The sequence below is a fragment of the Ceratotherium simum genome, chromosome 29 (genome assembly GCF_057802395.1).
Source record: "Ceratotherium simum simum isolate JZ-2026a chromosome 29, ASM5780239v1, whole genome shotgun sequence".
Classification (NCBI taxonomy): domain Eukaryota; kingdom Metazoa; phylum Chordata; class Mammalia; order Perissodactyla; family Rhinocerotidae; genus Ceratotherium; species Ceratotherium simum.
Window position 1 is genome coordinate 12,463,401 of NC_141928.1, and position 13,425 is coordinate 12,476,825.

General features: G+C 55.1%; 1 protein-coding gene across 8 annotated transcripts in view; it reads left to right on the forward strand.

Annotated features, from left to right (window-relative positions):
* DENND1A (DENN domain containing 1A) overlaps positions 1-13,404 on the forward strand; it is a 504,435-nt gene extending 491,031 nt beyond the window's left edge. For all 8 annotated transcript variants that reach the window (XM_004423432.3, XM_087419123.1, XM_087419121.1 and 5 more), the window contains 2 exons: positions 9,613-9,871; positions 10,988-13,404. In XM_004423432.3, coding sequence (XP_004423489.1) covers positions 9,613-9,871; positions 10,988-12,190 — 1,462 coding nt within the window. In that variant the 3' untranslated portion in view covers positions 12,191-13,404. The remainder of the gene's footprint in view (positions 1-9,612; positions 9,872-10,987) is intronic.
* Positions 13,405-13,425: the final 21 nt, after the last annotated feature.

The following is a 13,425-nucleotide window of genomic DNA, read 5'->3' on the forward strand; positions in this document are numbered from 1 at the left end:
CTGCCAAGGAGCCCCCAGGGATGTGCAGCAGCCCGGGAAAACACAAGCCCTCTCGTCTCCAACCACTTCTGCTGCCTCTTGGAGGGAAGGACCTTTCCAGGGAGCTGCTACAATAGGGGAAACTAGTTCCAGCTGAAAAACCGGGCCTTTAGGAGGCCCTAGGAAAAGGTGCTCCGTTCTCAAGACATTACTGATTTCAGTAACCTCTGAAAGGCTTTGCCATCTCAACCGGGCCCTCTCCCTATCCCAGGTGCCATGTCACCATTTCTCAAGTGCCTGTTTTGTTCCCAGCACGTTCACGTGTGCCATCTTGTTAACCTCCCCCGTCTCCACAGTCTTCACAGTGAAGGCTTTGGTGAGCACGTTTGTTTGACCAGGAGGCGGCCAGGGCTCTAAAAGGTGGAATGACCTGCGCTGGGCCAGGTACACCCCCAGCACCCGGGGCAGAGCAAGTCCCCACTAGTGTGAGAAGGACCTGGTCTCACACTCAGCAATCTTCATGAGACCAGTTCACCTGACAGGAAGTCATCCTCTCGGGGGTGATCATGACTCGGTACAGCCGTGGCTCTCTCCTTATTGTCTTAAGGAGACAGTCACGTACAATTGAGTACAGAGACCCAGTGTCCAGCAGGTTCCCATATCTGTCTCCAGTTCTTCCTCCCTGAGAACAGCCCTAGCCCTTACCCCGGTCAACGGTGCAGTTCCGGAGCTTCCTCTGTGGGTCCTGCCCCAAGCTTGTTTCCCCAGAGACCCCCTGACTTGCTTCAAAGCCTTTTTCTTTTTTTTTTTTTTTTGTGAGGCCATCAGCCCTGTGCTAACATCTGCCAGTCTTCCTCTTTTTTTTTTTTTTTGCTGAGGAAGACTGGCCCTGGGCTAACATCCATGCCCATGTTCCTCCACTTTATATGGGACGCCGCCACAGCATGGCTTGCCAAGCAGGGCATCAGTGCGCGCCCAGGATCCGAACCAGCGAACCCCAGGCTGCCGCAGCAGAGCGCCGGCGCTTAACCGCTTGCACCACCGGTCCGGCCCCCAGAGCCTTTTTCTATGTTTGTAACCTAGGCACATGCTAAGGTGTGGTCTAGAGCGTTGGCCCTGTGTCGTAGTGATGGAGGGAAGGCATGGCAGAACCTCCGGGCAGAGGTTCTCACATGATTCTGATGTGCTGTGATTTGTCCAGCTGGGGACCAGCAACCTTGACTGGGAAGGTCTTCAAAGGCAAACACGCCTTATTTGTCCTTGAACACCTAGAAAGACCCTGCACGGGATGCAAATGCCCCACATCTATTTGTTGGCAGGTGAATGTGGCCTATGGCTAGTAATTGAATATGCACTAGGCACTATGTAAAGCCTTTACAAATATTTTCATTCAGCTTTTGTGATAAGAGCATCAAGAGGGCTGTAGAATCCCCATTTTGCAGATAAGAAATTGAGGTTCGGGGAGGAAATGACTTTCCCAAGGTCATCTGGCTGGGAAGTGGAGGATGGGGGAAGACTGGACAGACTGACATCCACTGGGCGGGTAGGACAGGCCTCGTCCTGGGGCCTGTCCTGCTCATTGGCCCCACAGGAGCCTCGTCATCAAGGAACACAGGAACAGCCAAGACACTTACAAAGTGAAGATCCTTTGTGCTAGAGTAAATGATCCTCCTTACCTCCGGAGACCAAGTCCTTGCTGATTGTTTCCCTTCTCTATCTCAAGTACATTTAAATGTCAATTAAATTTGAAATATCTACATTTGTCAGCATTTCATTTTGGGCCAGCGTGACGTGCTGCTGATTTGTCCACGCGATGTGACACATGAAAAAAACCCTCAAGATGCAGACCTTCCTCATTAAAAAATAAGCCCGTGCGATCCCGGCACGGCAGAGAGCCACAGAGCACGTCCCTGCTTCCTGACGCCGTGTGTCTGACATGGTATTTAAAAAGGAACAGCCGCGCCTGTCACCACTGTCACACACGCGTGCTAAGCAGCGACACGTTAAACCAAACATTAGAAGGGGCTCGGGAAGTCATCTGCATGGGAACTCCGCGCCGAGACGAGGTGGGTAGAGGCGGGAGCAGCCGTGGGAGATGATGGGGTCTGAACAGGGATGGACAGCGGGCCTGTCTCTCTCGCCAAGATTCCGGCAGCCCTCGCTGGGTAGCCAAGTTCGCCACGACCTGCCTTTTCACAGACAGCTCTTTGTGTATAATCAAATCCAGGCAAGTGGCGGGCGGCAGACTGCAGGGTAGTAGTTGAATTGGGTTAATGAGGGAAGAGGTACACTTTTTTTTTTTTTTTTTTTTCATATTCTGCCTTAAGCTAATAAAAAATTTAAACCTGGACGTTTTTGACGGTTCACCCTTTATCTCTGACAAATATCTGACTGTATGTTTCATGGGAGAACATGAGTAGCTGAATTTAAATAAGTTTATTTTGAAATCTCACCTTTTATTAAAAGTGGAAGGGGAAACACCCTACCCTTTATTTCATTGTTTCAGATCCACAAAACTGAAGAGGCAGGATTGCAAAGTGGTTTAGAGTCAGGCAAATCCAGATTCCCAGCTCTGCCTTTAGCTGCTGTGTGACACTAGGCATGTGACTCCCCCTCTCTGAGCCTTGGCTTCTTTATCTGCAAAATGAGGATGTGATAAGGAATTAACAAGAAATTATATGGACAGCATTTAACCCAACACTTGTAAGTACTGCTAGTGTCATCATCATCATCCATGTGGCCCAAAGCCTGGCCCTGGAAAAACTCTGATCTGACCAAACCACATGGCAAGGTTCTCGCCTGGGTGTCCATCACTCTCGAGAGACAGATGGTGTGTTTAGGGGACACCCTGGGCCTGTTGTTGAAGCCACTGCCCAACCAGCCTGGCCTGGCCAGGAGGGTGGGCTGGAGAGGGAAGGTGGTTTGCGAGCTGGAAATCGAGGCTCCCTCTCTCCCCCTCCCTCGCACCCCACCCCCTCCGTGATCACGCCAGTGTGGGAGGCAATGGATTTTGACTGCAGCGGCCTGATTTGATGAAGCCAAAGTCCAGTCCGGCACAAAGGCTCTTTGCTCTTCTGTGAATCCAGACCTTCCTGGCAGGTTTAGTGGCATTCGGCTAATGTGCCAGGCTGTGGTCTCCACTTTCTTGTCAAAGCCAGAGGAGCCCCACTGACAGAAAAGCCACCAGCCCAGCCGACAGGAAAGTGGGGGCCCTGGGCTGGAATCCCTGCTCGTCACATCCTGGCTGGTCACTTGGTCACATCTCTCTTCTTCACCAGTGACTCCCAGCACTCAGCTAGCACTGGGTCTGCTCACAGCAAGCTCTCAGGAAGTGCCTCTTGGTTGGGTGTGTTGACAGATGGACAGATGGATGGACCAATGCCAGTGTCATCCTCTATAAAATCAGTACAGTGACATCCTCCTGCTAAGCTGTTGGGAAGGGTAGAAATAACCTAGGTAAAGCCCCTGGCACGTGCCTACTTGTGGATATTATTTTAAACATTTTTCCACGACTCCCGCCTACCCCTATATACCTAACACCCTCACCCCAAGCATGGTCCCATTCTACAGGTCTCAGCCTCTCAGAGGACAGGTGGGAAACTCAGAGAGGGGACACTTTTATACTGCAGCCACAAGCTGATGAAAGGGAAATGTGCCGTGGTGGGGCTCCAGGAAGATGGGTGAAATGGGATGGGGGCGTGCCTTCTCTCCCCAACACGCTGGTTTCCATTCATTCAATCAACAAACTTCCGTTGTGCTAATGCTGTGCCCCAGGTGGGGAGAAAGAAGAATGAGCCAGACCCCTGCCCTTGAGGAGCCTAGCTCAGAAATAGAATTCAAGAGGTTAAATGGTACGGATAAAGTGCTAAACACACAGCCCGGGAGAAGCCAACGCCATGTAGGGAAAACTCCGGCTGAGAACTCCAGGAAGGCTTCCTGGGAGTGCCGTCTGAGCTGAGTCGTCAAAACTGAAGAGCGGTCAGTGCACCAGGCAGATGGTGGCCTGAGAGGTAGCCAGGGCCAGGCATACGGCACGGTGTGTGCCCTGCTGGGAGCACGGACTTGGCACTGCCGCTCTGCAGCCCTCACCCACCCACCTGGCACATTCAACAGGCTCCCCAGAGTGGAGCCTGAGGCCTGGCATCCGCCCACCCTTCACCCCTTCCCTGCTCAGGAGAGCAGTCCAGTGCTGGCAAGTAAGAGTGGGCCTCCCAACTTTAAAACGGACAAGTAAATCATTCTGCAAATGTCCGAACGTTATTATTCCTAACGCTTTCCTCGGTAGATTTACTCGCCACACAGCCGACTGCCGGGAAATCACGATTCAGAGCAGCAGGTTTGCAGGTGTTAAGCAGGAGAGTGACGAGGTGGGCTTTGTGATTCGGAACAGGACTCCAGTGGCTCTGTGGAGAGTGGCCCTTCTGCTGCCTTATTTTATGTCCTGGTGGAAGTGGCAGGAGCTGGGCAGCCTTGTCCCGAGGCTGGCCCGGCACATTTCTGCAAATCAGATCTTCCTGTCCTCTCTGAGCCCGGAGGAAAATGCCTCTCTGAGGCTGATGCTCTCTCTAGGCCAGGAAGGGCCGAGGTCTATCTCGTCCCTAACACCCAACAAGGCGGCCTGGGAGAGGAGAGGAGTGCTGCGCCCTGTGTGCGACTCTGGGCATGTGGCTTCCCTCTCTGAGCCTCGGCCTCCACTTGGGTACAAAGACAGAACTCTTTGCCTGGCTAACTTCTAGGGGTGATGCGTGGAAATGCTGGGGAGCTCCGCAGCTCCGGGAGACAGCTCTGGTTCTACTTTTAAAAGAATGGCATGTTCTTGGGGCCAGCCTGGTGGCATAGTGGTTAGGTTCACGCACTCCACTTCAGTGGCCCAGGGTTTGTGGGTTCAGATCCCGGGCGCAGACCTACACATCACTCATCAAGCCATGCTGTGGTGGCGTCCCACATACAAAGTGAAGGAAGATGGGCACGGATGTTAGCTCAGGGCCAATCTTCCTCACACACACACAAAAAAAACAGCACATTCTTGGGTAACAACTGGCTTAGCACCAGCAATGGCGGATCGTAGCAGAGGCTAGTCACAGTCCACTCTCCCAGTCCCCCAGGGACAGCTGCTGTCCCTCCCTTACTCTCCAGCTGTGGTTCCCATGCACTGTTTTCAGACAGGTTGCCCTTTCCTGAAGTAAAATCTGAAAGGAATTGCATCATATAAAGCAAAGAAAGGAGACTCTCTGGCTAGGGGGGAAGAGATAGGCCCCCTCAGGCACTCTATGTCTCCTGCCCCACCCGCTCCCCAAACTGCACCATCACGCCCTGGGGATCCTCAGCGCATGCCCAGCCCGGTACAGGGCAGAGGCGTGGACCGCCCGCTCCCCAGCCTGCGTGCCTGAGCAGCAGCCGTGGGGCCGGGATTTGAACCGAGGTCTGCCCTTCTAGCCCTTTCCGAGCACGCACCTTTCGCGGGCCCTGGTCAGTGTATAATTCACAAGAGCCGGGAGTGGAGTTTCTCTGGGCTGTGTACGTGTTTGTGTTTATAGAGGCAGAGCTCACAGGTGGCTGACAAGGGAGCTGTATTTTTTATAACAATGAATATTTAATTTCCACATCGCAGATGAAAAAGACGGTCTGAAGAGGCGTCTGAGGGAGACGCCAGGGAGCAGCCGCCAATCAAAAAAGGGCCTTCTCGCGAGTGTTCTTCCACCGGCTCACTGTCTCCTTGAACTGTTTTATGTTTTATTTTTTCCTGATTATTGAAGCAGATATGCACGTTGTAGAAAATGTAGAGGATGCAGAAAAACAAAAAGAGGCAGGAGAGAAAAATCACCCTTAACCCCGCCAGCTTGTGTTGACATTTAGGCACATACCTTTCCAGTCTTTTTTCTATGCATTTTTCCATTTGTAGATGAGAGTAAATGCCGTGTAAGTGCCCTTCTGCATCCTGAGTTTTAAATTTTTCTTTATCAACATTGCAGTTAATGGGAGGGTGATATTCAGCCAACTGTACCATAATTCCCTTCACCAGATTCCTAATGCTGGAAATTTAGGTTGTTGCATGTGTTAGTATTATAAATATGGCAGTGATGAACATCTTTGTGCATAATTCTTTGCTACGTTTAGGGTTATCTAAATGGAAGTGGAATTACTGGGTCCTAGATGACGGGATCACGTGTTTAAGAGTCTTGACATGTGTAGCAAACCCACAGTTTCTTTTCCGTTTGGGACCAGCTTCCTCACCTCACGGGGGCCCATCAGGCTTCCCGTGGCCTGTGGTCTTCTCCAGGGAGCCTCCACTCCAGGCAGGCAGAGGGAGGCCAGGGCCAGGCGCGGAGCCCAGGGGCCTCCTTCCCACCCTGCCGTGTGGAGTCCTGAGGATGCCTCCTAACTATTCTCTCCTCTCTTGTCTTCCTCTGCCCCAGCCTGGTAAAGCCCTTGCGACACTATGCGGTCTTCCTCTCCGAAGACTCGTCTGACGATGAATGCCAGCGGGAAGAGGGCCCGAGCTCTGGCTTCACTGAAAGCTTTTTCTTCTCCGCTCCCTTTGAATGGTCTCTCCTTCCTTCTTCCGCTTCCCTGAGCTCAGCTTGGTGACTCTCCTGTGCCGCTTGGCGGGGAGGGGGGTGGCCAGTGCTGCTTGCACTTGTGTGTGGGGAGGGGTGTCTGCAGCTGCTGCCTCCAGTGCCCCAGAGCCAGCTTGCAGGGTGAAGCCCACCTCTGTGTCCTCCTCTCAGGGCCTTCATTCTGCCAGCCCACAGGGGCTGTGACGATGGAGTGAGGTGACAGGAGTGACAGGGCTCTGAAGGTGTGAGGCAGGAGCATCAGTTCTCATTCCTTATGTGGGGAAAATGCACTTGATTGTTAATGGAATTGGTGGCTACAGTTAGCCTGGTTCTTGACGCCTGAATCCTTTATCTCAGCATATCTAGGAAAGTCATGGAGATGGAGGGTCAGGTTTTAAGTTTAAAAAAAAACTTTTGGGCCGGCCAGGTGGCGTAGAGGTTAAGTTCTCACACTCTGCTCTGGCGGCCCTGGATTCACAGGTTCGGATCCCAGGTGCTCACTGATGCACCGCTTGTCAAGCCATGCTGTGGCGGTGTCCCATATAAAGTGGAGGAAGATGGGCATGGATGTTAGCCCAGGGCCAGTCTTCCTCAGCAAAAAAAGAGGAGGATTGGCCTTGGATGTTAGCTCAGGGCTGATCTTCCTCACAAAAAAAAAAAAAACTTTATTGAGATGAAATGTGTATATTAATGCTGGCATATCCAAATGTTTTACTTATCTGCCTGACTTGAAGATAATTTTTATCATTATTATTTATAGCCTAAGCCTCATTCTAATTATAAATTGCAATAAAGAAAAAGAAAGTTCACCCACAATCCCGCCACCCCCGACATGAGGGGGTGGTAGCTCCTCTTTGTCTGCTGCTTCTTGCCTCTCCACCCACACGTTTTTCAGAGCTGGGACAGAGCAAAGGGACAGCTGTTGTCTGTGCATCTTTGTTGACAAGGTTGTGTAGGTTTTTAACGGGAGCCTTTAAGGGAAGGGAACTGCCCTTGGCTGAACCCCCGCAGGGCCCACACAACCCTCCGGGGAGTGGACTGTTACAGCCGTGTTACAGAAGAGGGATTCCTCTTCTCGGTCCCCTCCACTGCCCCCCTGTTCCCAGTCCCGAGCGTCAGGCCCCAATGGGGGCACAGCCCCTCCCTGTGGTCTGGCCCGAGGGTTCCTTGGGGCTCCTGATAAGCTCAACAGCTCTGCTCCTGCCACTGCCCCCACGGGTAGGAGGCTTCCGGCCTTGCTGCCACCAGCTCACCTGTGACCACGGGCAAGTCGATTCCTTCCTGATGTCCACTTACAAAGTGGTGGCCTGAGTCGGTGTTGCCCAGGCTTCACATGCAGCCTTTTCTGAACATTGAATCTTCTCCTCTCAAATTCTTCTTTTAAAACCTTTAGAAATTAGCCTTGTCCTAAGTAATAACATCTCTGATATCATAGCCTAAATGTATCAGTTCTTTTTTCTACTATTAATTAAAATAAAGACAGAATCACTGGAATAGGAAATGTTTATCCATGTATCAGCCTAAACTCACCTTCCAGGTGAAGGCACTCTGCCTGGGGGACACGCAGAGAGGCCCCACCGCAGAGTCCAGCAGGCCACACTCTTTTTGAATTAATTGATGCCTCATTATTTAAATAGTGGGTAATGCTCACTCCCTTAGCCATGACCTACGAGAAGTATAGGCTTCTGTGTGTGTTTAAAAAGGAAGGGGCTCATCTTAACTCTAAACAAAATGGGCTCCTTTTGATGAACACTATTTCCTTAAGTGTAAGAAGCACACTGACTTTTCTTTGTCTCCTTCATTGTGTTCAAACTTGGTTAAAGGGGCTTTAATTCCCTGGTCAGATGACTTAATTAGAGTGAGGGGCTTTTGAAGTCTCTCATACTTGCCTTCCATTTCCAACGCTTGCCAGGTGCTATGTGACATAGAGTGAGTTACTTAGCCTCCCTGAGCTTCAGTTTCCTCATCTATAAAGTGAGGGTATGAGTCCTACTTCATGGGCTACTCGTGTTGCTGCAGCAAGATACCACAGGCTGATGGAGTCCCTGCCAGTAGGATGAGGCCTCTCCCTCTGCTGTCAGTCCCGTCCCAGTTCCTGCGGGTGGACCTTCGGGACCAGCAGGTGGCGTCCTTCCCCCACCTTACCTGAGCCCGGGCAGTTGCTGCCTGACCAGCTGCCGCCACCAGCCCCAGCCTGGGGGTTAGAGGAGGCGGGGCGGTGCTCTGGCCCGGGCTCCCCTAGAGCTCAGCTCCCCTAGAGCTCAGGGTGTATCCAGGCACCATTCTCCACACGCCCAGTGGTGCCCTGGGGCTCAGGCTGGTGAGAAGTGAAAGCAAGAGGACCCTTTGTCACCTACGCCTGGGTCACTGCAAGGTTTCAATGCACAAAGGCACAGAACGCTGTTAACAGCCTCTGCGTGCCTGCTGTCACACAGTCTCCACCACCACCTGCTGGGGAGGTGCAGTCCGGAATGGGGGAGCGGCTGAGGCTCAGACAGGTTAAGTGACTTGCCCAAGGTCCCACAGCAAGAGATGGCATGGCCAGAGCTGGAACAGAGGGGAGCACAGGCTGAGAACCAAATAGGCCCCCCTGAGGATCCCGGGGCACGCTGGGCAGCTGCCCTGGCAAGAGTTTCCCCAGCTCACTTCCCAGGACCCGACTGCCACAGAGGGGTGGGAGCGCAGACAGTGGCTCAGGAATGAGTCTGCCTGCCTAGTCCCTTTCCAAACATGTCCCGTTTCTCAGACCTTGTCTGAATGGCTTGTGAGCCAACTAGCCCACTAGCCAGTTATAGGATGGGTCATGTGTTTTGGGGGGAACTAAGTGGCCCCCCCAGTGCAAGTTAGATCCAAAGTGACTTGCCCAAGGTCCCACAGCAGAACCCAGATTCAGCCCCAGGTCCGTCAGAGTGCTGCTAACCAGATTCCTGCACTCATGGGGACCCAGAACACTCTCCTGTCCCCAAGGCTCCCAGAGGCTCTCCTCAAGGCCTGGACGTTCTCAGGGGTGGGGGCTGCTGGCTCCTCCAGGGGAGGCTCTGGGTGGGAGAATCCAGCCTGCTCTGCCTCCTCCCAGGCCGCAGCCGTACCGGACCCTCAAGGAGTCCGACAGTGCAGAAGGCGACGAGGTGGACAGCCCAGAGCAGCGAGCCCGGGAGCCCACGGGCCCTGCCCCAGCTCCACCTGACCGGGCTGCCAGCATCGACCTCCTGGAGGACGTCTTCAGCACCCTGGACATGGAGGTCCCACTGCAGCCACTGGGCCAGGCCAAGAGCTTAGAGGACCTTCGGACCCCCAAAGACCTGAGGGAGCAGCCAGGGACCTTTGACTATCAGGTATGACAGGGGCGGGGGCAGGCATCTGCTGGAGGCTGGTGCTTTCCGCACAGAAGCAGGTCCCCCACATGACAGCAAAGGAGACCAAGGGAGAAACAGCGACTTTTGCAAGATCCTCAGCCAATGCTCAGGGTCGGTCTGACTGTAAACCCCGCCAGGCAGGCCAGCGGCCAGACCACCCTCACAGTGATCACTGGGGAAGATGCTAGAGCCTGATGGAAATCTGCCCCCCACTTCTGTTTGTGCATCAGACAGAGGTGGGCCAGTGCTCCAGGCCACTCTCCCCAGGACTCCCAGCCTGACCCCTAGGTAGGGCTTGGACCCCTGATGGAACTGGGATTGCTCCCATCCCCACCAAGCCTCCTTGGAGAGCCTTTGGATCAAAATTCCTGGGTTCTGGATTATTCGTGTGTGACCACTGATCTTCCGTTGTGACTTCCAATCTATCACACCCCCTCTTTGTGCCTCAGTTTCCTCACGTGCAAGTGGGGCTGCTGAGTCCGCAGTCACTGGTCACACTGTGGAATTCACAAAACTCCCACGTAGCCAGTGATTCACGTGTGTCCCCTGTGGGGAATTACTGTTCCCACGCGGCTGAGGAAGCTCGGGCTGGAGAAGGGAAGTGACGGATCGTGTAGCTTGTGAGTGCAGAGCCTGGTCCTGCTTCCTCCCAGCCAGTGTGCCTTTGCCCCTCCCGAGCCTCACTCGCCCGCTTGGGCTCCTATGATTGAAAGTGCCCACGCGCTATGAAAAGTAACACGTGCCGGGCCAGTAGAGGGTCAGGAGATGGAGTCATTTTCCTAAAACTACTTGGCAGCCACTGGCATAAAAGCACAAGGCTTGCTCTGGAATCCCCTTGTGCTACACAGTGAGAAAAGCTTGTGTTGGAGTCCGACAGACCTGGGCTCTCTGCTGGTGATGTGGGCTGAGCCCCTAACTGCTCTGAGTCCCAGGGGGCTAATGAGCCACACGCCTGGGAGCGCAGACCCCAGTGAGCCAGGCGCTGGACTCCGGTGCTGGCCCAGCACACGGAGGGGTCGTGGGAATGGCACGTGCTGCCGTCCAGCCTGCCCCAGGTCAGCCCGTGGTCACTGCCTCCCTGGTTCCCTCCAACAGAGGCTGGACCTGGGCAGAAGTGAGAGGAGCCGCGGGGTGCCGGTGGCCTTGCAGCTCGCCCACCCGTACAACAAGGTCTGGAGCCTGGGCCAGGATGACATGGCCATCCCCAGCAAGCCCCTGGTCACGCCACCTGAGAAGCCCTCAGCCCTGCTCGGGAACTCCCTGGCCCTGCCCCGCAGGACCCAGAACCGGGACAGCATCCCGAACCCCAGAGACAAGGAGGAAGCGCCCACCCCCACTCTGGGCAGCATCACCATTCCCCGGCCCCAGGGCAGGAAGACCCCAGAGCTGGGCATCGTGCCCCCGCCCCCCACCGCCCGCCCAGCCAAGCTCCAGGCTGCTGGCGCCGCCCTCGGCGACTTCTCCTCAGAGCGGCTGCAGGCCGAGCGGGAAAGGCGAGCTGCCCGGAGCGCAGCCCCGTTCCCCGGGCTCCTCCCCAGTGCTGCCCCCCAAGGCCCCACCGAACTGCTCCAGCCGCTCAACCTGGCCCCAGAGGCTGCGGGCACGGGCGGTGACGCCCTGCTGGCCCTCCTGGACCCACTTAACACAGCCTGGTCAGGCAGTACCCCTCCACCAGGCCCTACAGCCCCAAATGCAGCCACCCCATTCATCCCCCAGTTCAGCTTTCCCCCCACAGGGTCCCCCACCCCGTTTCCACAGCCATCACTCAATCCCTTTGTCCCGTCCATGCCAGCAGCACTGCCTGCCATGTCCCTGGTCTCCACACCAACTGGGCCTTTCGGGGCCCCTCCTGCTTCCCTGCGGCCAGCTTTTGCCCCCAGCCTCCTACTGTCCGGTTCTGGCTTCTGTGCCCCACAGAGGTCTCACCCGAACCTTTCTGCCTTCTCCATGCCCAACCTCTTTGGCCAGATGCCCATGGGTGCCCACACCAGCCCCCTGCAGCCCCTGGGCCCCCCAGCAGTCGCCCCTTCGAGGATCCGAACGTTGCCCCTGGCCCGCTCAAGTGCCAGGGCTGCCGAGGCCAAGCAGGGGCTGGCCCTGAGGCCTGGAGACCACCCACTTCTTCCTCCCAGGCTCCCCCAGGGCCTGGAGCCAGCACTGCAGCCCTCTGCTCTTCGAGAGACCAGAGACCCCTTTGAGGATTTGTTACAGCAAACCAAGCAAGACGTGAGCCCGGCCCCAGCCGCGGCCGCCGGCTCGGTGGAGCAGCTCAGGAAGCAGTGGGAGACCTTCGAGTGAGCCAGGCGCTGGGCTCCGAGGCGAGCTGGCCCTGCCGCCCCTGCCGCTCTGTTTCTGCCCAGGTTCTGCTGGTGGAAAGGGATGGGACCCCCTCTGCTGCCCCTCCTGCCCTCCACACTGCCCATCTCTGAGGTCTGGCCGCTGGAGAGTAGTGCCAGTTCTGGTTTGGGAATCGACCCAGTTCCCGGGCGCCCGTGCCACCCCGCCACCACTCCTCCCCAGCACCCTGGTTGGGTTTTGCACTAAAGAGGTCAGCTGGGCCAATGATGCCCCAGACCACGTCCTGCCCCCCTTCCCTCTGGAAACCTCCCACCAGGAGCCCCAAGGCTCCTCAGGCATCTCTCAAGCCCTGTTCTGTCCCAGCACGGCTCGGCCCTGCACACCCAACCTCGACGGGCACAGGTGTCAGTGGTACCCTTGGTGTGAGCTCGTTTGTACGAGACACACGTGGTTTGGAGTTTGAAGTAAGGAGCCCCTTCCCAGCTGGAGGACCCCCTGGCGGGCATTTCCACACCCTCTCCTGCAATATGCACACTCATTCTTTAGTGAGTCTTCACCACAAGCCCAAACTGCAGTTGTTTCTGGCTTGACAGGTATTTGGGGGCTGAGGGATCCTTCAGATCCCTCATGATAGCCAAACCCAGCCCATCAGCTCTGCAGGGGTACTGGGAGCACCAGCAGCTCTGATTTGCAGAAGAAAAAATAGCAACAGGTAAATGTGAGTGCATCAGGACGAAGAGTCAGGCCGTCATCTGTCCAGGGCTCTCACTCTGGTCCCTACGGGTTCTGCTGGTCTCTCGTGTTACTGTCAGATGGGGCTCAGGCTCTCATTGCATGGACTGCAGGGACAGAGCCGAGAAGCAGGTGCCCAGATTCCAACCGGAAGGCCAAGCTTAACACCCAGACTGATGCAGGAATCCCAGCTGCCCGGGCTCTCTGGGTCAGGAACGGGCAGGGGCACTGAGTGCCTTCTCCAGGCCCCGGGGGAGTGGACAAACGTGGCTTCTGGCAGCCTGCAGACAGGAGGAGGGCTAGGAGCCGCCCCTCCCCGCCCACCTCAGATGCTGCCAGCATAGAAATTCCTGAGGCCAGCGTCACCAAAGCTAAATGGAAATGTTTTGTTATTGTTTCTTTTATCTTTCTTTTCCTTTTTACTTTATTGATTTGATGAATCTTGAAATTGACTAGTTTCAATAAACCAAGTTAAAAAATGGCCCAAGCATTTAAGAAAACAA